The 25338-nt window shown below is 41.3% G+C and overlaps 1 protein-coding gene across 3 annotated transcripts in view; it reads right to left on the reverse strand.

The window, feature by feature from the left end:
- The window catches only part of jph1b (junctophilin 1b), a 119917-nt gene extending 97167 nt beyond the window's left edge, over positions 1 to 22750 (reverse strand). For all 3 annotated transcript variants that reach the window (XM_067980478.1, XM_067980477.1, XM_067980482.1), the window contains exons 1-2: positions 22256 to 22750; positions 7199 to 7958 (exon numbers count right to left, since the gene is read on the reverse strand). In XM_067980478.1, coding sequence (XP_067836579.1) covers positions 7199 to 7958; positions 22256 to 22634 — 1139 coding nt within the window. In that variant the 5' untranslated portion in view covers positions 22635 to 22750. The remainder of the gene's footprint in view (positions 1 to 7198; positions 7959 to 22255) is intronic.
- Between the last annotated feature and the right edge of the window lie 2588 nt (positions 22751 to 25338).

The raw sequence follows: 25338 nt of genomic DNA on the forward strand, positions 1-25338 counted from the left end.
CCGTCATTAATACTTACCAAGCCGTTAAAATTTAGTTTAGACCTAAAAAAAACTCAGCGTACCTTTTTTGTGGTGAGATTAGTTAGCTTCCAGCTAGGCAGGAGAGCAAGTACGTACTGGTCCTTTGATTGAAGCTGGCGAGGTCCCTTTAACGCAAAGCTGTCACATCACCGGTGAATCAGGAAGGGCAAGTTCCGGATTTCAGCATTTGACTGCGCACGTGCGGTCGCTGGAACTTGCTCTTCGATCGCGCTGTTGGGCTCACTGTTATTTTCCGAGCAATCTCCGGCCCCTTGTCTGTTAAAGCTTTTCTAGGTGTACCAGATATACTGAGGTCGCTTTCGATGGTAAGTGTTCAAAGAAAGTTAACCAACTTCATTATCCTGCATTTGTTTAGATGGTCAAATGGCCCAGAGGAGTGGAAAAACAATAAAAAGAATTTCCTTGGAACTGCCGCCATTCTGTCGAAGTAACTACCCCGGTAACCCATTTTTATATGCAAGGAGGTGATTTTTGCCACATTTCCAGCGAAGTTACGTCAGCGGCAGCGTGGGAACAGCTCCGGAGGAATTCCAAATGCAGCTGGCTAAGTATTCCATCTTTCAAATTATTGTGGTAACATTGCTTGCATGCAAACAGAACATGTGGATAGTTACAAACAGCCATTTTCAAAAGGAACTTAGTGTCTCATGCGAGGATGACACTTACGAAGTGTGGTTCAAATCTGACAAAACAATTTTAATGAGATGGCAAGTTGGTGTTCATGAACAGAAGGGCAGGAAGGCAATGTTGTCACATGAATCCTTAGCTTCTAGCACAGCAATGGGAATAAAATGTGAGAATGGAATGTACTGTTTAGTTAAGGCATTCCACTTGATTTTAATAGCAAATGTTGTACGTAGCAGACCTATTATGTATTTAATTCCAAATCACCAATGCAAGTCACTACGGCAAAATTCAGTATAAAAAGGCCTTGGTCACTATTACCAATTCAAGAGTTCTATTTGCAGATCTGACCATGAAAATGACTTGATAAAATTAACCTCTAGTTCTGATCAGCTGTTACTACAGTTTAAAAAAACAACAGCTGTACACTTCATTAATACTCAAATATTCCAAGTACATGCCCATCTTCTGTGAATCCATCCTATGCAAGGGGCATATTACGATTACTGACAGTATATTCCATTTTGTAACAAAAGCACAGACATCTCCACACATAATACATAAGTTAATGCAATCTTTGGCATCCTTAAATTACCTAAGATTGGACAGATAAGTTTTGGAAAGACCAGACTTAACTATTCATTAAATAGGTTGCTAGAACTGAAGTACCATCATACAAAGAACAGCAAACAGCAGAAATGAATTACAAAAGGTACAAATTAATCAGATTACTTCACACAGATTATCGGATTTCTCAGGTCTCAAATATTTCAATTCTTAACAATCATTTCTGATAATTTTGTGTGAAATGATGGCAGTTTGAAGCTTTCTACCATTAAACTGTTAAACAAAATATTAATAGTAAAGTTTCAACAAATGATTCTAAACAAACACCCCACTTTACTTAGATCCCCATGGGTCTATTCTTAATACTTAATCTGGCTGCAGATTAAACTAATAAGCAGCTGAACTTTCAATTTTTGTGAAATATCAGTATTTGGATTCAGTTTAGTGCAACCTCTTGTCCAAATGAAGAAAGAAAAAAAGAAAAAGGACTTGCAAACAGTTTCTAATTTGCAGAACAGTAATTAGAAGAGTAGTACTGGGACTGATCATTTTTGAATTATACACACTGCATGACTCAATGCAGTTACTGTCAGATTTCTTACTGCAGAGTTATTTACTAAACAGAATATTCCGACTCCAAAGTCTAGTTTCTAGCATTAATTCATTATTACCATTTCATCTACAAAATTAAAGCCAAGAGAATACAGACACTGATTACTGTGAAGCAGTTTTTTCTCCTCAGATGACAATGTTATCTGATGGTGGAAATTATAGAGAGATCAGTGTTTGTTGTTTTCCTCTAAGCATACAGAATAGCTGTGAACACAGAAAATTCTCTTCCATTTAGTCACCAGTAAAAACCTGTTCTTATGAAATCTAATTAGAAACCACCTCCTACATTGAAATCTGTAGTTTTGTTATGTAGATGTAGCAAGCAGTATGTGACATCCAGCCACAAAAGGGTGCCAAGGATGTCTCCAAATCAGAAAACCTCCAATCCATCCTCAGACATTTATCCAGCTGCTTTTAATTTTCACGCCTCAATTTACCCCCTATCCCTCCTGAAGGCATTGATCTCTTGCTGGGGGTATAGTTGAAAAGTACCAGCATCAGCATCAGCAAGCTTCCCAATCCTGTCCTCACTCAACATCCTCATGTGAACATGGGCTTTAAAAAGACCTTCGATAAGGTAACACATAGTAGAATCATAACTACGGTCAGAGCATGTGGAGTCACAGGACAAGTAGCAGAATGGATAGCAAAGTAGTTACAAAACAGAAAACAGAGAGTAGGGGTAAAGGTAGTTGCTCGGACTGACAGAAGGTGGGAAGTGGTGTTCCACAGGGATCGGTGCTGGGACCGCTGTTGCTCACTATTTACATCAATGATTTGGACTCAGGAATCAGAAGTTCAATATCTAAATTTGCGGATGACACCAAATTGGGGGGCAGAGTTAATACCGAGGAGGACTGCAACAAAATGCAAGATGACATTAACAAACATGCAGAATGGGCGTGTAAACGGCAAATGAATTTCAACATAGAGAAGTGTGAGGAGTTGCATTTTGGTAGCAGGAATAAGGAGGCCACCTACTACTTGAAAAATAAGGGTCCAAATGGGGGAAGAGATGGAAAGGGATCTAGGGGTACAGATACACAAATCATTAAAAGTAGCGATGCAGGTTAACAAAGCCATATGAAGTGCAAACAAAGCACTGGGGTTCATTTCGAGAGGAATAGAATTGAAAAGCAGAGAAGTTATGTTAAATTTATATAGAACCTTGGTAAGACTACAATTACTTTGCACAGTTCTGGTCTCCATCTTACAAAAAGGATCTGGAAGCACTGAAGAAAGTGCAAAAAAGATTTACAAAGAACGGAGAGGGTACAACTTCAGGAAAGACTAAACAGGCTGGGGCTCTTTTCTCTAGAAAAGAGAAGACTGATAGGTGACCTGCTAGGTATTTAAAATTATGAAGGGGTTTAATAGGGTAGATGTGGAGAAGATGTTTCCACTTGTGGGGAGTCCAAAACTAGGGGCCATACTTATAATATAATCACTAATAAATCCAATAGGGAATTCATGAGAAACTTTTTTACTCAGAGTGGTGAGAATGTGGAACTCGCTACCACATGGAGTGGCTGAGGCGAATAACATAGTTGCATTTAAGGGGAAGCTAGAAGCACGTGACATTTTATCAGTTTCCACATTTTTCCTTTAGTAGTGTCTACTAGGGAACCACCTACAGTATTTAGTGCAGACCCCCTAACACTAATATTCTGGGGTGAAGAATGAATAAGAAAATTTGAGTGGAACACGTAGTAATAGTGTCACTGGGAGAAACAGGCATTGGCAGCATTTCTGATGGAGATAATTTAGCCTAGATTAAATTATATCATCTCTCACTTGATAGTTTATGCCAACAAATTTATCAGCTATTATGTCATGGCGCAAGGTAAATCAAACATTTAGGTCCATCAGTGTCACAGACTTTACAACAAAATCAATAATTCATACATAAGCCTATATATTTTCCAAAATAAAAAATAAAATTCAGCTTGATGTACTATAAGAAATTTTTCACAGAAAAATATAAGATTCAAGAATTTGACAAAGGTGGATTATAAAAGATCAGTTTAAAAAGATGAAGCAAAAGCAAAAGACATCAACATTGAAATTATGCTGTGGGATAACAACATTTAAATGCCTAATGTGCTTGTCTGGAACTGTTCTGTCTGCTATTTTAGCGGAGGCGTTAGCCCATTTACACCAAACAGGTTAATGCCTGTTCTATAATAGCAGAAAGAGGAATTTCAGATAAAAGCATCAGTAATCACATGCTGTTATCCCACAGTGTAATTCAAGGTCCTGTGGCAGTTGTATTATTTGTGTCAAAATAGTATATGTGAGGGCCGAATTTCTTGGGTGCCCTGTCCCAGGTGCTGGACAGGTACAGCACATCTGAAGTGCCTCAGATTGCCTGGTTTTGTCAGGCTAGGTCATTATAATGGCCCGGTCACATCCCCATCACAGGCCTGCCCCCAGCAGGACCTTGCACCAGAAAGTGGGACAGGAAAGTCAGCCCTGCTGCGGGCTTGAGGGGCCTACTGCAGCAGCAATAGGTGTCACGGTCAGGACCTTCTGACCGCCATTTGAAAATAGCAACAAGTGTTCACGCTGAAGATTGCAGGGAAGGCTATAAGGACAATGTGGTGCTCATCATTTGGGCCCCCTTGCATTGCTGCCTACTCCCCTCAAACTATCTGGTCTGAGGGGGTCCAGTCGGAAGGCCCAACAACAGCTTCTGTGGGACCCAAGCAATTACAGAAAAATGGGTGAAGAGGGCCAGGAATGTTCCTGCCTGCCTCAGTTAAATGGTCATGTTTCACCTGTGCCAGCTGTAGATGCAGGCCTTGTTCTGTCTATTGGGGAGGTGGGGTGGAGCCCTAGTAATCTTTGGCAATGTAAAGGGGGTGGAGACCTGGCAATATGGGTCTCTGCCCCTTTGTCCTGACCTTTGTGTTTGAGGAATAAGCAATACCAGAGTGCTGCCCCCAGGAAAATCGGCCCTGCCGCCTTTCCAAAACAAATAACTTGAATGTTATATTTAATTAAATTCACTTTGGAAATCTGCCCACTCTGACAATGAGGTCACTACCAATGTGAGGTTTGTGGTGGGGGGGGGGGGGGAAATTCCAAGTTCTGTGTTTATTTAACATCCACTGCGTTGCAAATCCACCCCAGTACAATTACCTAATGTTCTTGAGGTATCTGATATGAAAATAAATCAACTAAAATCATGTGCCCATTTTCAACACCTGTGTAATACAAGATAAGGTTAGACACTTCCCCGTAAAGAGGGAGTGGAATTGGAAGCTGAGGCACTTCAGCCTAACCTTGCTGTTTACTTGCAGGTGACTACAGAGTGGCACCAGCAGAGTGCTTGGTGTGAGGTACCTGGCAGGGGAGGGGGCGGGAGAAAATAGCTGTAAATACAATTATTTGGTAGTATGCTTCTAGAAGTCTTTGTAGTTGAAGACTGTGCAAATTTAAGCACCGACTCAGACCTAATTCTGACCATATACTTGGTTAATTCAAACATTTCTTCTTGGGAGCAAGCAGGATTAGGATTTTACAGTGAGTAGCCTGCTCTTTAATGAAATCCTTTATAAGAATCAAATCTTTGCATTGCTGCTGTTTGACTTACAAACTTTTATGCAGGGGTAAACTGTTCAAGAAGGAGCTCTCTCAAGTGCAGTAACCTGTATCAGCAAAATGCAGTGCAGCTCAAGTTTTGAATTTGCCAGAGGATAAACGACATATAAGTTCTGTAACACTGGCACGGACATGATGGGCCGAATGGCCTCCTTCTGTGCCGTAGCTTTCTATGATTCTAACTCTCCACTGTAACTAATGCAGTGCATTGATAGGATAGATTAGTGATAGATTAATTTTAAAGAATTCTCGAGACAAAGTAGGTCTTTTATGCTTAGTTGGGATTCGTGCCATGGCATGTTGGAGAACTGTCATACAAAGCGGGGTCATTGTGGAACAGAGATAATTACTGTTGTGCACCTGAAGTAAAATAAACACTCGATATGTATGGTGGAAAATGTCATGCAGCATATTCTGTACCAGATGACAATACTGCAACAGTGATAACTACAAACTGGTGACATTAATAAAAGCAAACAGAAATATTGCTTTTCAAATGTTCTCAAAACTAGATTTAATAAATGTATAGTTCATATGTGAGCCTGTGCAATGAAGTAATAATGTGAGGGGGGAGGGGGCGCAGCATACCTTTTAAGCTATATATTAAAACCCAAAAGTCAAAATATTAGGAACATAGGGACAAGAGTAGGCTATTCAGCCACTCAAGCCTGTTCTGCCATTCAATTAGATGATGCCTGATCTGTATCTTAACTCCATCGACCCTCCATGGTTTGATTATCTTAAAAACCTCAATTAGATCACCTCTAATCTTCTATACTCAAATCAAAATATTGAATTTATATCTTGCCCAAATAATGCATTTCCCCATTTTTCATATTGGTTGTTTCAATGGGTAACATCATGGCTCCAACAAGCAATGCAAGAAGCAGAGCTATTACACCTGTGAACATCTCACTAAGAACAAGGAAGCAACCTACATTTGACAACATGTTTCAGGGAGGTCATTACATGTCATAATTTGGAAGTCACCAGGCACAATTCCTCATCATTAAAATTGTTCAAGATTAACACTTTCAAAACTATAGTTGCATTTCTCAACTGATATGCTACAATTTTTGCTATTCTCAATTTGTACAAATAAATATTACAACCAATATTCTACACAATTCTACTTCACAATATGTTCCAGATGCGTAAATCAGGAATTTCAGTTTCACAAGTATTTTTGTTACCACCGGTGACTGGCCAGGGGGAAAAAACATTGTTCAACAAAAGAAGCATTGTTCTATGAGCAGGAAGTGAAGGTATCCATCACTACTCCCATAGGTCTATAATACAAAATAGCTTGAACAGCCAACTTAGAAAAGTTTACAGCAATCCCTGAAAGCACTGCATTTTTGAATACCACAAAGGAAGATCAGTTCTTGATGGGTTAATTTCAGTAAAAGAGTAATAAAGGTTTAGAAACTGAAGTATAATAGAATCTCAGAAATGCATCATATTTGGCCTCAGGCTGTGGGGGGGGGGGGGGATATAATTATTGAGTCATCACTTTTAGGAGACAGGAGAAAATGCAAAAAAAAGAGAAAGGCAGCATTTTTTCTAAATCTGTATTGCTTCATTAAGTTGTTACATTGTGAGACTGTCAGAATAATTGTAGGTTTGAACAAGATCATTTACTACCTTTATCTTAAAAACTTGCAAACATATCGTGTTCAAATTAATCATGTTTAAAGTAACTTTAGAAGTTAGTCAGAGTGTAGCTAACCTACACAATATGATTACTCACCTTGAAGCTGCTATATCCACTTTTGTTCTGGCAATCGCTGCTGCTCGATGTGCTCCTTCTGTGGCTCTCTCCACTTTTTCTTTAATTTTGCTGGTTCTTAGGGGTATAAGGTGCTTTTTCTTTCCTCGGACTAAAATGTTATTTTTATATTTTCCTTCTTCCTTTGTGCCATCTGGAAAGGTCGTACATCCATAACCATTCCTCTGATTATTCAACCATTCTCCCTCATACTTCATACCATTTGAGCGCTCACTTACACCAAACCCACTGCGTTTATCATTTTTCCATTCCCCCATATATGATTCAGTTGTGGTAGCATCGACATGATCTTCCACTGGTAAATATTCAGAATCACCTTCTCCAAAACTGATTGTCGAATTGGCGTCACTATTTGCTGAACTTATTCTACTCATTGATGCTTCACTCTGAGCAGAGCTACGTTTGCTAGCCAAAGATGACTTGGACTCAGACCTTTTGAGCTTTAGGTTTCCCAGGAGTGATCCTCTTCTGAAAAAGCCCTTTTTCTTGCCAGTCATTAATTCTGTATCACTATGAAATGTGAGGACAAACCCACCTCTTGTGCCAGCTGGACTATCTGAAGATATATCATGTAGAATTGTGCCATTGCTTTGTTCACTTCGAAGCGATGCTAGGGAGGTACGGAGTGGTGAGCGGATGACCGTGGCCATACCAAATGGCACACTCTGGCGTACACCATATCCATGACGCATTCCTCCGGCCCACTGTCCCTGGTACGTGCCTTCAGAACATGGATTAAAAAGGAATTACAATTTGTACTTAACTTGAACTCAAGCTTTAAATACCCAACACACAAATACAACAGACATTTAGGCACTGTTTTTTGGTAATTCAGTTCTTATTGCCCCTTCAAAAAAGTACACAGCAAATGTGTGCAGTTTCAGGTTTTTTGTGAATAAATCAATCTGAAATTTGAAACTAGGATTTCTTTACCAACATTTAATGTTTAATATGTACATAAACATTGTATCAATTACATGGATAATTAATTTTTCCAACCTGAATATCTTTTTTTGCTTGTAAAGTTAATTGTTTACAAAGCAAACAACTGATTGTCTGTGAATATTGAATCTCATAAAATAGAATGAAACATTTTCAGTATTCACTAAATCTAAGAATTGCAATTCTGTATTTTGTGTTACCATGGTTCTCACGTGTAAAAACTGTATGGATTTGTGGCAAAAGATGTTAAATAGATGTCCCAAATTTGTTTTTGTTGAAATTTCACTGCCAGGAATGCTTACAGAATGCAAATACTCGGACTGTACTGGATACAATCTTACATGACAATACAAAATAGGGGGATAAAATAAGTGGGACACAAGTTCATAAATAAGGAATGATTTAAAAAAAAACAGTAGGGAACATTGTAATATGGGCTGGTAATTTTTTGGTGATGTTCCAGCTCAGCACTTATAAGATGACTTGTCACATCTGCCAAGCATATAGAACAACCTATGTTATCAATCACTGCCACCTTGAAATTCATCTCTTAATCATACCCTTAACAGTGTGTCACAAAGAGGTGTCTGTGTCATAGGCAGAAATCATGCTATGATTGGACAAAGGATGCAACAAGATATAATGCAATTGTCGGTGGTGTGAGGAATTAAAGAGCCAGTGGCAATACTCTGTTGGGGTTCTGTAATCCAGGCAACCTCGACTGTGCAGACTTTGTGTAGCTAAGCTATCATTTTAGCACCATCTGTGTAATGAGCTGTTCAGGATGGCTTAGACAGATTTTGTCTTACAAAATATCAGTACATACCAAAGGTGAAAGTTCAAAAATAAATAGCTAAAACTGTGCTTTCACAGATATTATGCAACGGTTTGTGCCATTTTGAAGACCACATCTGGGAATCATTGCAAAAGTCTACTTGAAGCCATGAGTATATATAATCCTCATAGGATCTTACGGCAAAGTTATTCATTAAATTCAAAAATAAAATTCACCAATACATTAGAGGTGCATAGGACTGGAAAACTCTAGAAAATATATTTATATAAGGTGTAAATATTTTAAATTATTACAATGTTTTAAAATATGTTCCAGCCCTTCAGAAAGCACACACCTCTTCTTCCAAATTTTTCTTTTTCTCTTCTAAAATAGGGAACATTAATTAAGTACGATATTTAAGTAAACAATGTATTCCAATACCTTTTGATTACATCGTGAAAATATTAGGTGATCTTTGAGAACATTTGGACAATATAGTTAGCAATACCAATACAGAACATAGAAAGAGACGTGGTTTCTCTTTGCATTGTCCCCTTTTACCAGTTCTTGAGAATCGTATGGCCATCAACTTCACCCTTGGCTATGTAGCAAGAAAGTTAATTAGATCAGAAACATGGCTAAATATTGTCCGTAACTTAACTGTGAAGTAATTCATTTTTAACTTTCGACTTTTGCTGTGGAAAGATTTTAGCCAAAACAAAATTTTGGAAGATCAAAGTTGGCGTAATTGTATCCTTTAAAAAAAGTATCATACTATCAAAATTGGCATCAAGTGGAAATGATGGGTGTGCCAGTAGTTGTACGAGTAGTTCAGTTTCACTGGACATTCCTATGCTTGTATTAACCAGACAGTAAAACGATCCATAACTTTGTTACTGATCTTTGTGTGAGTGTCCTTTACTTTTGAGCAAAGATCAAGTTACATCAAGTCTACAGCACAGAAACAGGCCATTCGGCCCAACTGGTTTATGACAGCGTTTATGTTTCACACGAGCCTCCTCTTGCCCTACTTCCTCTAACCCTATCACCTTACCCTTCAATTCCTTTCTCCCCCATGTGTTTATCTAGCTTTCCCTTAAATGCATCTATGCTTTTTGCCTCAACTACTCCTTGTGGTAGCAGGTTCCACATTCTTACCACTCTCTGGGTAATGAGGTTTCTCCTGAATTCTCTATTGGATTTATTAGTGACTATCTTATATTGATGACCTCTAGTTTTGGACTCCCCCACAAGTGGAAACATCTTCTCTACATCTACCTTATCAAACCCTTTCATAATCTTAAAGACCTCTATCAGGTCACCCCTCAGCCTTCTCTTTTCTAAAGCCCGTTCAGCCTTTCCTGAAAAGGATATCCTCTCTGTTCTGGTATCATCCTTGTGAATCGTTTTTGCACCCTCTCCAATGCCTCTATATCCTTTCTATAATATGGAGACCAGAACTGTGCACAATACTCCAACTGTGGTCTAACCAAGGTTCTATAGAAGTTTAACGTAACTTCTTTGCTTTTCAATTCTATTCCTCTAGAAATGAACCCTATTGATTGCCTTTATGGCCTTATTAACCTGCATCGCTACTTTCAATGATTTATGTACCTGTACCCCTAGATCCCTTTGTTCCTCCATCCCGTTTAGAGTCTTATTATCCAAGCAGTATGTGGCCTCCTTATTCTTCCTACCAAAATGTACCACCTCACACTTGTCTATTTTGAAATTCTTTTGCCAATTACATGCCCACTCTGCAAGTTTGGCATTCTTCCTTTTATTAACTATACCCCCAATTTGGTGTTGTCTGCAAATTCTGAAATTGTACTCCCGATTCCAAATCATTAATGTAAATTGTGAACAACTGTGGTCCCAGCACTGATCCCTGTAGAACACCACTTCCTACCTTTTGCCAGTTTGAGTAGCTACCCTTAACCCCTACTCTCTTTTCTGTTTTGTAGCCAACTTGCTATCCATGCTACCTGTCCCCTGACTCCACATGATATGACTTTAGCCATCAGTCTACAATATGGAGACAAAGTAACCATTCAATATTTCTGCCGTTTCGTTGTTGTTACCTATGAGATTATCTTGTGCATCCCTTAGTGATCCTATCTCTATTCTGATTTTTCTTTTGCTATTTATGTATCTGTAGAATACTTTACTATTTCTTTTTATATTCCTTGAAAGTTTAATTTTGTAGTTCCTCTTTGCTTTCCTAATTGTTTTTTGACTTCTTTCCTAACCTCTTTGTATTCCCTTTTGTCATCATCCTCTTCTTTATTGTCTATGGACTTGGTATATGCCTTTTTCTTTAGTTTCAATTTTACCCTTTTCTCTTTATTCGTCCATGGTGTTTCATTATTGGCTAATTTGTTCTTGTTTTTTGGAGAATTATTTTTTCCAGTTTACCTTCCTTTGTACCATTTTCGGACCTTCAAAAATTAGCTTTTTTCCAATCTATTACTTTGGTCTTTGTCTTGGTTATGTCTTTCTCAATTGTTATTTTAAACCGTATTATGTTATGATCACTATTCCCCTATGATGTACCCCTATGCTTACTTCTCTTATCTGCTCTGGTTCATTTCCCATTACTAGATCCAGCAGTGATTCCTCTCTGCTTAAGCTTCTCACATTCTGGGTAAGAAAGGAGTCCTGTACACACTATAAACACTCCATTCCCTTTTCCCTATCTCTTCTTGCCAGTTTATTTGGGGGTAGTTGCAATCGCCCTGGACTATTATTCAATGTTTTTTTACTCATTTCATAGATTCAACGATTAACTGCAGTTAGTTGGGCCAGTTGTACTTAAATCGTTTAATTGTACCATTCATGGAAATGGTTAGTTTTGTTACTTAATAAAAAAGATATCCTTCAAACAAATGAATTTTCCAGATATGAATTTTCACTTCTTAACAAGATTATTACATAATTTGTCAGTTTAATCTTTTAATTTCTGCACCAAAATTAGATAAGATTAATTTTGTTTCAGAGATCACTGAACATTGCGAAATGTTCTCCAGCTCCATAGAGTTCTCTAATTCTAATTTGTAACATTCAGATGTATATAAGAATACGTTGAAAGCTGATAAAGTCTTTCAATAATGAGAGAGATCCATCTATTTTCAGATAGCAAGGTTGATTACTACATTTACATATACATATATATATATATATATATATATATATACACATATATATACACATATATATACATATATATATACACACATACATACATACATGTTTGAATCACATTCCTAAATATTCTCACAAATTTCACTAAAGCTATCTATTTATTTGTAACATAGTCACAGTTTCAGGCAGAAGACCTTTGGCCCATCCATCCACAGTACTTCCTTGGTGCATTTCTAATAACCATTTGTTGACAAGAACCTGTTTAGTTCCTTCTTGAAACCTACTAAAGTTTCTTGTTCCACCACCCATGCCGCTAATCTGTTTCGCTTACCAACTACCCTTTTAGTAAAAATGTTCCTCCTGCATTTCCTATTTTCTTTTATTGTCCTTAATTCATAAATACGACCTCTTGTACTTGAATTCTGTACACGGCAGAAAAGCTTACTTGGATCCAATTTGTGCAAACCTTGAGCACATAATCTGGGCTGAGACTTCTGCGCAGTACCGAGGGAGTGCTGCACTGTCAAAGGTGCTGTCTGTGATGCTAAACGGATGCCCTGTTTGCCTTCTCAGGTGAACGTAAAAGATCCCACAGCACTATCTGAAGAAGTTCTCCCTGGTCGCCTGGCCAATATTTATCCCTCAACCAACATCACTAAAACAGATTATCTGGTCATTATCTCATTGTTGTTTGTGGGACCTTGTTGTACACAAACTGGCTGCCGCACTTCCCTACATTACAACAGTGACTGCACTTCAATAGTACTTCATTGGCTGGAAGTGTTTTGGGACATCCTGAGGCCATGAAAGGTGCTGTATAAATGCAATTAATTTCTTTGACATCCATATGATTTTAGGATATTGTGCTGACTCACTATGAAATTATACTTAGAAAGTTTAACAAGGTTTCAAAATAGACAACTCAATGTAATGGGATGATGTCAACAAATCACATGATCAGCTCCATATAAGCTCCACTTAAGTATAAAAATCATTTCTATTTACTCTATAGGGCTGTTTTATTAATCCCAGCTAAAAAGTCATTGGGACTGCTACGTCAGATCCCTTGCTGACAGAGCAATAAGCTGGCCTTGCCAGATGCAGTGCATTATATTGTAATTAAAGAGTAACTGGTAGCCCTGTGCCATGCTATCCCATTCATGGCATGCATATGGGTGCAGGTTTCGTAGGAGAATCCATCTCCTTATGAAAATTGCCTTTTAAGTTGAACACAAGTTAAAATCGTTGGAACAAGGCCCAAATCATAACAAAATTTGTCGTTAAACATTAACCAGTTTATTTTAAAAGGGTTAACGCTTCTACCAAAATACACCTACAGCACAAGTGATATGCAGCTCTAATAAATGCTCCTACAATGGCAAATGATAACATCAAACAGTCGTTCTCTCTCAGTCTTGGATGTCACCAGCTTAGTGGCAAATGCTGACAAACTAACAAATCTTGAAGATGTGAATGCTTGTGTTGAAAAAGATCAAAAAACATGGTGAGATGTCATTGTGAAAAATGGCAGAGCGTGAACAGTAATGGGTGGTTGCTTTAGGAAAACCACAGGCGTGAAACTGGATAACGCTGCCCTGCCTCGTGAAGTGAGTGCAGGGAACAATCCTTGCGCTGGAATGGGTAGGCCCATGGCACACCTGATATTGGGCCTCAGGCCCTATTTAAATTAGACCAGTGAGCTGTAGACCTGCTGCATGTCCCCAGGCAGCTTGCTGGTGGAGCGGATTTAAATTTCAGGCTACTGCGTCACCGGGTAGGTCCTGGGAGAGGAGGGGAGGGAGGCCATCAGTCGGGAGCCAAATGGAGGCCGGCAACTGTCTTTGGGACTGTTGTGGACAGCTCCACATTCAAGTACGTATTTTTTTTTTAAAACTTACCTTTTTGGTGGCAGCCTCCAAGGGTCCCTTTAAGGACCACTGGATTGGCTGTATGTAGACTTGGTTATCCGGAATGCAGCCGGCCTAGCGTCAGCAGCGTTCAGGGCAGCTCAATTTCAGGATGGGCCCCCTATTTGTATAATGCCTGGACGCCTAAACTTCAGGCTTTACCAATATGGTGGGCGGCGCGTTTCCAGCATGGAACGTGGCATGCTACCAGTCATATTGCATGCTTAGGTTTTCGTTTTACACCTATAAAATGGGTGTGGCACCAACGAATTTCTACACCAATGTCTTTAGAGTCCATTACAAGTGGCTTGACGTGAATAAAGAAAAAAATTCAAGATATTCCTAATCAGAAAAGGTCATAGCTCAGCTAGCAAAACAACCAAGTAGTCACTACAAAGAATGCACACTACATGCTTCTATATGAGGCCCAGTACAAGCTTAAAAAGATGCAAAAGGGTTGATAGGATGTCAAAGCAAAGAAAATCCAATTTTATGCAAACAAGCATGATTAAAAGAACTTATATGACGCACTAAAAGCTGTCTACACCTCATCGCCTGAGGACTTGCAAAATTAAAGAGCTCAGATAATAACTCACATCACAAAGAAAGACACCATAGACCTAGTGGGCCAAAAATCCAAGGAGGAACCTGACCATCTACCAAAATGGAGAGACAGTTCAAGCCATTAAGCAGATAAAGACTGAAAAAGCTCCTACAGTTGTTGAAACCCCAGAGATATATAAATGCGATGGTTACATCTTACCAACCACTCACACAAATTGTTACAAATCATCTAGAAGAGAGAAATCATATCACAGAATCTGAAGGAAGCTCTGGTGACCTGAGAAATACCCTTCACTGCTCCCTTGTTACTCACACCCTTGTTTATACTGTATTGTTCTGACATTTGGAAGAAGTTAGAGATGCCCATGTATGCATCCAGTATTCCCACTGGCCAACAAATCTACCAACTAAAGTCATGCCAATGGCTGAGTAAAAATTACAGTTTTATTGTGCCTTATGATGTAAAATGTGCATTGGATCAGAAGGAACTGTAGACTGCAAGTGCTGGACTGGAGTCAACAACGCAAGAACGTTATTCCATTGCTGCAGCACTACATTGGGTGGATTTCAGTGGAACTGACATAATCGGAGTGGTTTTGGACCCAGCAGTCCTGTACGTGGAACACAGTGCATCATGGTAGAAAAGAGGCACACAATTGTAGTTTTAATGGATCTAGGATCCTTTCTGTTTCAATTTATAGAAATTCTACATTATTATATTTTGCATATAAAGTTTCTGGATTATATGGCACCTCCTTATGTTAGATAAATGGACAGGACAGCTGACACATTCTGGTGCATTTTGAATTAGCTGGCATTAAAACTGGAAACTCCCTATCTCCATGAGGCCACCAGCTGATGGCAGAGGTCAACTTATCTGAAGGAAAGCAGGTCAGCTTGTTTGATCCTTGCAAGCCACCGCCCCATCTCCAACTTCCCATTCTTCTCCAAAATCCTTGAATGCGTTGCTGCCTCCTAAATCTGTGCCCATCTTTCCCACAACTCCATGTTTGAATCTTTCCAGTCAGGTTTCTGTCTCTGCCACAACACCGGAATAGCCCAAATCAAAATCACAAATGACATCAACAACTTACATATATATAGCGCCTTTAATGTAGTAAAACATCCCAAGGCGCTTCCTATGTGCCTGTGACCATAGTGCATTTTCCCTCCTTGATCTTTCTGCAGCCTTTGACTTGGTCTACCACATCATCCTACTCCAATGCCTCATACCCAGAGCATCTCCAGCAATGGCTTCTCCTCCTGCCCCCATACCATTACCTCTGGAATCCACAAGGATCTATCCTCGGCACCCCCCTCTTCCTCGTCTACATGCTGCCCTTTGGCAGCATCATCTAAAGGGATGGGGGAAGCTCCCAGGTGCATGCTGACGATACCCAGCTCTACCCATCCACCACCTCTCCCATGCTCTCTACTGCCACTGTGCTGTCAGACCGCTTCTTTGACATCCAGTTTTGGATGAGCCATAGCTTCCTCCAGTTAAACATTGGGAAGACCGAAGCTATTGTCTTTGGCCCCCGCCACAAACTCCATACCCTTGCCACTGAATCCATTCCCCTCCCCAACCACTGTTTCAGGTGGAACCAGACTGTTTACAATCTTGCCGTCATTTTCAACCCCAAGCTGAGCATTGGCCCCATATCCTCTTCATCACAAAGACCTACTTCCACCATCTGAATATTACCTGCCTCCACCCCTGCTGCAGCATATCTGCTGCTGAAACTCTCATACACCTCTGTCACCTCCAGGCTCCACTTACAGCTATGCCTTCAGCCTCCTAGGTCCCACACTTTGTAATTCCCTCCCTAAAACCACTTTGTCTCTCCATCTCCTTCTTTAGGACCCTCTTTAAAACCCACCTCTTTGAGCAAGCTTTTGGTCAGCCCTCCTAATGTCGTCTCCTTTGGTTTGGTGTCCATTTTTGTCTGATTATGCCTCTGTGAAGTGCATTAAGATGTTTTGCTGTTATAGGCACTATATATATGCAAGTTGTTGTTGGTAACTAATCAGACAAGGGGGAGTTGTATTTGTATGAAGGGACAAGTAATGTCTTTTGCCAGCAATAGTATTTTCTCAACAACAGATGCTATGGGGGTGAAATTCTCCTACTTGTCCGCCGTAACTTTGGCAGAAGAACTGCGGACACTCCAGGACAACGTTGTAAATGGACGATATCGTCTTGTTCAGATTTTGATTCACAGTTCTGTTTCCAGAAGAACCTCAGCCTGCTGGTGATTGCTTTAGTTCACATGATTCAACTGTTGAGTTCCGCTTAGCAGTGGTGAGCCAGAACTCCTAAGTGTCTGGAAGCCCATCTATGGCAATATAACCTCACTTAAAGGACTCTGGAGAAAAAGGGATTAAGTATCTCTAAAGTTATTTGTTATGTTAAACTTAGAAAACATGCGGCAGTGCAGAGTTAATGTATTGCTATATAATATGCTAAAGTATTCTAGGTTCTGTATAATTTTATTTCCCTCAATAACTTTAAAGTAATAGTTTTAGCCTGAGCTACATGGTGTATCAATATGATGTTTATCTGCTGATTTGGAGAGATCAGGAGTATAAATTGGGGTGACGAATTATTTTCAATGGGTGTCCCATTAGTATAAGGACTCATTGTAACATGCTAACCAGAATTTTGCATCTAGTCTTGCCTATGGAAGCTGATTTTTACAGAGAGGATGAATAAAAAGAGCGTTGAGTAGTAGCCTGAATTATAACAGCAACAGTTGATAGTCTTATTAACTTTTTAAAATCTTAATTACCATACATAATCTGTTCAATAGTTTGCCCGATTGAGAATTAATCAGTTGTTGTGCTGTTTTATCAATGGTAATATGAACCTTTTGTTAATTCACATAAAGAACAAATAAATATTTTCAAGTATGTAATTTAAGAATTTATTTTTGCTGACAAGTAACCCATTTCTAATCTTTTCCCATGGTGTCTTCTAAATAGAATCAGAATCCATTTTTCAAACTGAAATTCTCCCCAAACAAAAAAAATATTGCTTGCTAAAGCTAGAAAACAAAACACAGCCAGTTAAAAAAATGCCTAGAATGTATACTCTCAACCAACGAAATCATGTTTCCATGGCAACATTGACTAGTGATTTGCTAGCAGTGGGTATCATCGTTTGAGAAAAAAATCAAAACTAACTAAAGCAAAAATGTTCATTTGTTTGAAGGACTGAATTACAAAACAACATATGGAGAGAATTTTATGGTGGACCATGGAGATATTTGCTTAAGCCTTCTCAATTCCCTCTCGGGCACCAAAATTAATTGGCTAACACCATGCCGATCTAGAGTGTGGGAGGAAATCGAGAAGAAACTTACCAATGAGTTAAAAAGCTGTGTTACACCATAAAATTATATAATACATTTCTGTTGGTTGCAAGCTTTAAAATCAAAACTACAACAGATGAATTATTTAAAAATTGTACTTTAATATAACATAGTCATAGATCCAAATTTTCTGAGAATATGTACATTACATTAGCTAGGAAAAATAACGTTCACAATGTTCCCAAATACTTCACACCCATTCAAATTCTGGTCAATGCAAAACTCTGATAAGATTAGGATGTATTCCTAACGCAACAGGGAGTAGGCTTGCTTTTCAATAGTCTGAAATCTGTATAGATTCACAGAAAACAATACTGCAGTCACAAACTTTCATCTACCTCAAGAACATAGCATGTACATTATAGACCAGAGTTGGTTCTTCCTCAGTTACAGCATGACCAGAACAGTGAGGTTGAACTCCATACCAAGTCTGCCATCTCGGGCAGTAAATTTCTTCAGTTTAACAATATAAGAACTGCTTTGATCAACTTTCCTAAATTAAATTTTATAGAAGAGATCACTCTGCACAATATTTCCATATAGATAACCAAACATGTATGTTAGGTACACATTGATTTATTCAATAATAATTGCTTTGCAGTTGTGTCCCTAATAACAGCATTTTTTTTAAAAAAGCTTATACTTTAGGATGAACATACACTGAAGTTAATTATGATCTATTGGTTAAAATCCAATCTATCTGAAAGATTTTAATGTAATACCATGAATATGGACTGAATTTTAATTCATGAATCGCTATGGGGTTATAATGTAATAACTCACTAACAGGCTGACACTCTTGCCTAGTTTGTAGCATTCTGGATACAAATCAATGTAACTTCTGGAAGATTTTGAAAAATATAGTGGATTTATATGCTAGGAGTTCTTACTAAGGACTTAAAAGTTATCAATACTGTTCATATCATGTACAGTAACTGCATCCCAGCCTTTTAGTTTCAATGCCATAACCACATAAACCCTCATTTAATTTTGCTTTGATGTGATACATATTATGTCTTATGTTTGTGAGTGTGTTTAAATGTCATACTCAGTACTCTGCTCCCAGGTTGGGTATTTTGGTCAATGATGACATGGGTTGATAAGTTAGAAAACTATTTTTAGTTGATGATCTGATTACTCTCAACTACCTCGATAGACTCCAGTCATTTCCATTAGCAGACGGACAAAACTGTTCTTTTGGGCATAGGCATTAAACCAAGTTCATGGTTTTTTTTGAAAATCAACATTAGGTTCACTTTTTAAAAAAATGTTTCAGTGCCTGAAGGAACATCTATAATTTACAGTGCTCATTTTGGAAGATATATAAATGAGGTGAATTCAATGTTTGTAAGACTTCATTTTGGCAGCTATACTATGTATTAACATTAACATTCCTTATTAGGAAAAAAAAATCGGTGTCTGGACCTAACATGGACTTTTATTTCTCTGATCACCACAAATGTATATAACTTGCTGCATACAACAATGTGGTGCAATGGTTAAAAGGCCAACATCATCCTAATTTTTTTTTTCTCCAGAGTTCTCTCCTTTCTTGCAGGCTGGAATTATTGCAGTAGTATACACCCATGGATAACATCAGCCCTTCGGTACATCATGCAAGTGGTTATTCTCTCTATATAAGCTTAGACAGTGGGTGCCAGTAGGTTACTGGACCAAGCTGACCATCCCAATTCTGACTGCACCCGACAATGACACATATGCACTTTCCAGCAGGGATTGCAGGATAGGGATCAGGAATAGGAATCTTCTGTTTTGCTCCCTAACTCAGGAACCCTGAGCATATTGTAGCACCCATACTACCAACCTAGCTGAGATTAGCTAACTGAACACAGACCAGAAATCCTATTCTGTACGGTTCAGTACTTCACCAGGCAGTGCATTTAACTGCTGAGCCACGACCCTAACTGTAGACAAACTGAAAGTTTAATTGTTGTTATAGGCAGGTCTCTCTGTTGCCTTTAAGATGGGAATCAACTTGTGCTCCCAACTATGGTATTTTTTCTAGCAACAAAACATTTTCACATACATATATTCTGCTCATATTGTGTATCTTTAGTACAACTAGCATATGTAATACTTTTAATCACAGGAAGAATTTTCACTGTTACCTCATCTGCTACTTTCTCACAATCCACAAATAATATGTCTAAAAATCGATTTTGTGAAAATGAAGTATGAGGATGTTACATTTCAAGTAATTATCTAGGAAACTATTTAAAACAATTGCAATCCTATGACCAACCTTTTCAAGATGCCTACTGATAATTCTGTCTGAAAGCAAATGTGTACAATTGGCTTCTTTTCCTGCGATGTCCCATTGTAATTCTATATGGGAATTCAATATTCTGAGAACTTTCTCTTCTGGAAACATTCCAGCAAAAATAGTGCTTGTAATAATTATCATGCATGTATGAAATGTCAAACTAAGAACTATAACTTCTGCCTACAGGAAAAACCAATACTGTGGCATCCTAGTCTTGGTAAATCCATATGCCATTTCAGAAGCTGTAACGACAACTTGCTATATCTATAGCACTTCTCGCACAGGACGATGTGAAGTTACTTTACATTAAGGAAAAAAGACAAAGGATTCCAAGCAGATGGGGAAAAAAGGAAAAGAGAGTCTTAGGGTGGGGGCAAAAGAGAAGGGTTTGGAGAGTGTTATGAAGGCAGAGATATGTCAAGGTGGAGGGAACTGAGCAGGGAATTAGTTCCAGAGGAAAGGGTGTAACAGATGAAGGGAGCAGCCGCCAGTAGTGGAGCTGAGGAAGCAGGGACAAGGAGCTAGTGTGAGCGCAGGAAGGGAAAGCTGGAGGAGATTATTAAGGGAAGGTGGGGCAAGACTATGGAGGGACAATATAGATGAAATACAATATAGTTGAATAAACAAATGCCCACACTCAAATTAGACTGTATTTAGTAACTTTGCAATGGAGCTAGGGAATTGAATAACTTCATTAAATGTTTACTTTTCCTTTAAAAATGTGCACAAAAGTTTTGCTTATGTTTAGAATAGCATCACTATTCCATGTAAGTAATCAAAGTAATTCCAAATAGAAATTTATGAACATAATTAATGTGACCCATTTTGAAATTATTAATGTGTTAATGTTCCTTATCTGTTACAATGACCTTTATGCAATCGTGTCGATTATAAAGTGTACAGAACTTCCCCTCACCCCATACATTTTTAGTATTTCTATAGGAGATGATTGGCCACTATCATACACCCAGCCATCTATTCAGCTGTTGCTTTTGCTGGTTTACGTTGATCTAGACATCTGTTACAGAATTTGACTACCCTTTCTCGGATGCTTCGAAATTTACTGCTATTATCTTTTTTTAAAATGACAATAATTCTGTGAAACTACTTAATATTTGGATATCTGGACTCGGTGAATAGCTCATACGGCATTTTGAACATCTGACAGACCAATGATTTCACAGGGCTGTCTGCATACACAATAGAATTTATAAAAGGAACGATTTTAATACATACGCTCCCACGCCACGCTCCCTTACTGCGAAATAAATACATTTACGGCTGCACTAAAGCGACGAATTTAACCCAGCTCCAACTGTTATCTGCTCGGTTGGAAATTAAAATAAGTAAACCATAAAATAACCCCCTCCTTTAATTCCAAACTACTTTATACGCATCTGCATCAGATAATAAACATGAACAGATCAAAACTATTCTTAAATAGTATGCACTTCCCAAACATCTCACTACAGATCGCCATTAAATAGCGCGTGGCTACTTCCTTGCACCAGTTACAATAACACTCTCACTCTGAAATCTCCCACCAAGCTAGAGGATATTTTGCTTAAATTTTCTCCACTTCAATCCTGCTCGATAAATTTGACAGACTTGATTTTTTTTTTGCCCAGAAGACGATTATGTGGAAGTTCCCTCTTTAACGAAAGTTTCTCTGGTTGTGCCTTCACACTCGGTGTGGACAGACTGTGAGCGAAAACAGCGCACAGCTCACAGACTTTCAAAGTTTCCGCGGGGGAGGGGGGGGGGTTTAGTGAGAATTGGTAGTTCCTGTTTTAATGAGCTAGAATATTCCTAACATTTACGCTTTTGACTTAATTAAAATGCAATCCAATGTTTTAACAGTCTAAATGGAAACAAGGCACTCAATGAAAATTGTTTTTAAAAGAAGCCTTTTTTCTCATGCACCCCTGTACGTTTCCGCTGGGAGCCCAGGTAAAGTTGCCCCGTGGCCTTGGTTAATGCTCGGACTCGGTACAAAGTGCGGGGAGGGCGGTTCCCCTTGTCCCCGGTACTCACCACCGTCTCCATAGGTCTCCACACCGTACCCGTCCTGCAGCCCGTTGTTCCATGTGCCCTCGTACCTGGCCGGGCTGCTGAGACTCTGGCGGAGCCCGTACCTGCCCTTGAAGCCATGCGTCCACTCCCCCCGGTAACACCAGCGACCCTTCGTCTCTACCCCCAGCCCGTGGCGCTTGCCCTGGGTCCAGTAGCCCTGGTAGGTATTGCCGCTGGGCCAGGTGTAGACTCCCACCACCTCGAACCCGTGCGCCCAGGAGCCGCTGTACTCGCCCTGGCCCTTCGGCCCCGTGCAGATGCCGTGACCGTGGGCTTTGCCGTCTTCCCAGCCGCCGCAGTAACTCCCGCCATCGTCGAAGTCAAACCTTCCTCCAGTCATGCATGAAACGGTGCGGGCGGATCGCACACGGACTGAAATCGGGCTCAAGAGCAGCAAAGACCGGGCGGGGGGGAGGAAACAAGCGTGTGTGAAAAGAAGGTGCGAGCAGTGTCTGACTGGAGAGACGGCCAGGGAGGCGGGCTCACTGACTTTAACTGGAGAGATTGGCGGGGGAGGCGGGCTCGTCGGCGACTGGAGAGACTGGGGAGGAAGGCGGGCATAGAGAATGGAGAGATTGGAGGGGAGGTGGGCACAGGGACTGAGAGATTAATGGGGGGTGGGCACAGGGACTGAGAGATTAATGGGGGGTGGGCACAGGGACTGAGAGATTAATGGGGGGTGGGCACAGGGACTGAGAGATTAATGGGGGGTGGGCACAGGGACTGAGAGATTAATGGGGGGTGGGCACAGGGACTGAGAGATTAATGGGGGGTGGGCACAGGGACTGAGAGATTAATGGGGGGTGGGCACAGGGACTGGAGAGATTAATGGGGGGTGGGCACAGGGACTGGAGAGATTAATGGGGGGTGGGCACAGGGACTGGAGAGATTAATGGGGGGTGGGCACAGGGACTGGAGAGATTAATGGGGGGTGGGCACAGGGACTGGAGAGATTAATGGGGGTGGGCACAGGGACTGGAGAGATTAATGGGGGGTGGGCACAGGGACTGGAGAGATTAATGGGGGGTGGGCACAGGGACTGGAGAGATTAATGGGGGGTGGGCACAGGGACTGGAGAGATTAATGGGGGGTGGGCACAGGGACTGGAGAGATTAATGGGGGGTGGGCACAGGGACTGGAGAGATTAATGGGGGTGGGCACAGGGACTGGAGAGATTAATGGGGGGTGGGCACAGGGACTGGAGAGATTAATGGGGGGTGGGCACAGGGACTGGAGAGATTAATGGGGGGTGGGCACAGGGACTGGAGAGATTAATGGGGGGTGGGCACAGGGACTGGAGAGATTAATGGGGGTGGGCACAGGAATTGGAGAGATTAATGGGGGGTGGGCACAGGGACTGAGATAAATGGGGGGTGGGCACAGGGACTGGAAAGATTGGTGGGGGGTGGGCACAGGGACTGGAAAGATTGGTGGGGGGTGGGCACAGGGACTGGAGAGATTGGTGGGGGGTGGGCACGGACTGGAGAGATTAGTGGGGAGGTGGGCGCAGTGACTGGGGACAGAGAGTGGAGAGACCAGCAGAGGAACTGGTTACACTGGCGGGAGAGATTGGAAGGGCAGGTCTAGTACTGACTAGAGTTATTTGCATAGGGGGCATACTTATAGGAGAGGCTAGCGAGGAAGATGGGCATTGACTGCAGAGGTGGAGAGAGGCAATAGGTTGTGGCTAGAGGGACTGGCAGGCAAATAGGCAGGGTGGAGACACTGGCCCAGATGTGGGCAGAGTGAGAGATTGGCCACAGTGCGAGAGATGCTGGTAAACAGGTAGGTACAGCTGGGTAATGGGGACCGTACTGGAGAGACTGGCTGGGACGCAGACACAGCACTGGAGGGACTGGCTGGGACGCAGACACAGCACTGGAGGGACTGGCTGGGACGCAGACACAGCACTGGAGGGACTGGCTGGGATGCAGACACAGCACTGGAGGGACTGGCTGGGACGCAGACACAGCACTGGAGGGACTGGCTGGGACGCAGACACAGCACTGGAGGGACTGGCTGGGACGCAGACACAGCACTGGAGGGACTGGCTGGGACGCAGACACAGCACTGGAGGGACTGGCTGGGACGCAGACACAGCACTGGAGGGACTGGCTGGGACGCAGACACAGCACTGGAGGGACTGGCTGGGACGCAGACACAGCACTGGAGGGACTGGCTGGGACGCAGACACAGCACTGGAGGGACTGGCTGGGACGCAGACACAGCACTGGAGGGACTGGCTGGGACGCAGACACAGCACTGGAGGGACTGGCTGGGACGCAGACACAGCACTGGAGGGACTGGCTGGGACGCAGACACAGCACTGGAGGGACTGGCTGGGACACAGACACAGCACTGGAGGGACTGGCTGGGACGCAGACACAGCACTGGAGGGACTGGCTGGGACGCAGACACAGCACTGGAGGGACTGGCTGGGACGCAGACACAGCACTGGAGGGACTGGCTGGGACGCAGACACAGCACTGGAGGGACTGGCTGGGACGCAGACACAGCACTGGAGGGACTGGCTGGGACGCAGACACAGTACTGGAGGGACTGGCTGGGACGCAGACACAGCACTGGAGGGACTGGCTGGGACGCAGACACAGCACTGGAGAGACTGGCTGGGAGGTAGACACTACTGCAGAAACTGGATGGAGGTAAGCACAGTACTGAAGACTGGAGATACTGGCTGGAGGTAGACACTGCTGTAGAAACTGGATGGAAGGTAGGCACAGCATTAGAGAGACTGGCGGCATTGGCCGAGCCAAAGTCACCAAGGCCAGTAGCGGCCCTTCTGCGAGAGAGGAGAGAACCAGAGAGACAACGGGTCACATAAGAGAAAGAATATAGAGGCAGCAAAAGAGAGAAGGAAGTGGGGTCATCTCAGACGAATCGCCACGTAAAGGGTATGGGAAGACAGATCGGGAAAAAACGGATAGGACAGTCGATAAGAGAAGTGGATAAATGAAAACAAATGTTGGAAACAGCAAAAAAAGGTAAAGGAAAGCGAGAAATCTGGGAAATGCGTTGACTGGTAA

Source organism: Heptranchias perlo, chromosome 3, assembly GCF_035084215.1.
Source record: "Heptranchias perlo isolate sHepPer1 chromosome 3, sHepPer1.hap1, whole genome shotgun sequence".
Taxonomy (NCBI): Eukaryota; Metazoa; Chordata; class Chondrichthyes; order Hexanchiformes; family Hexanchidae; genus Heptranchias; species Heptranchias perlo.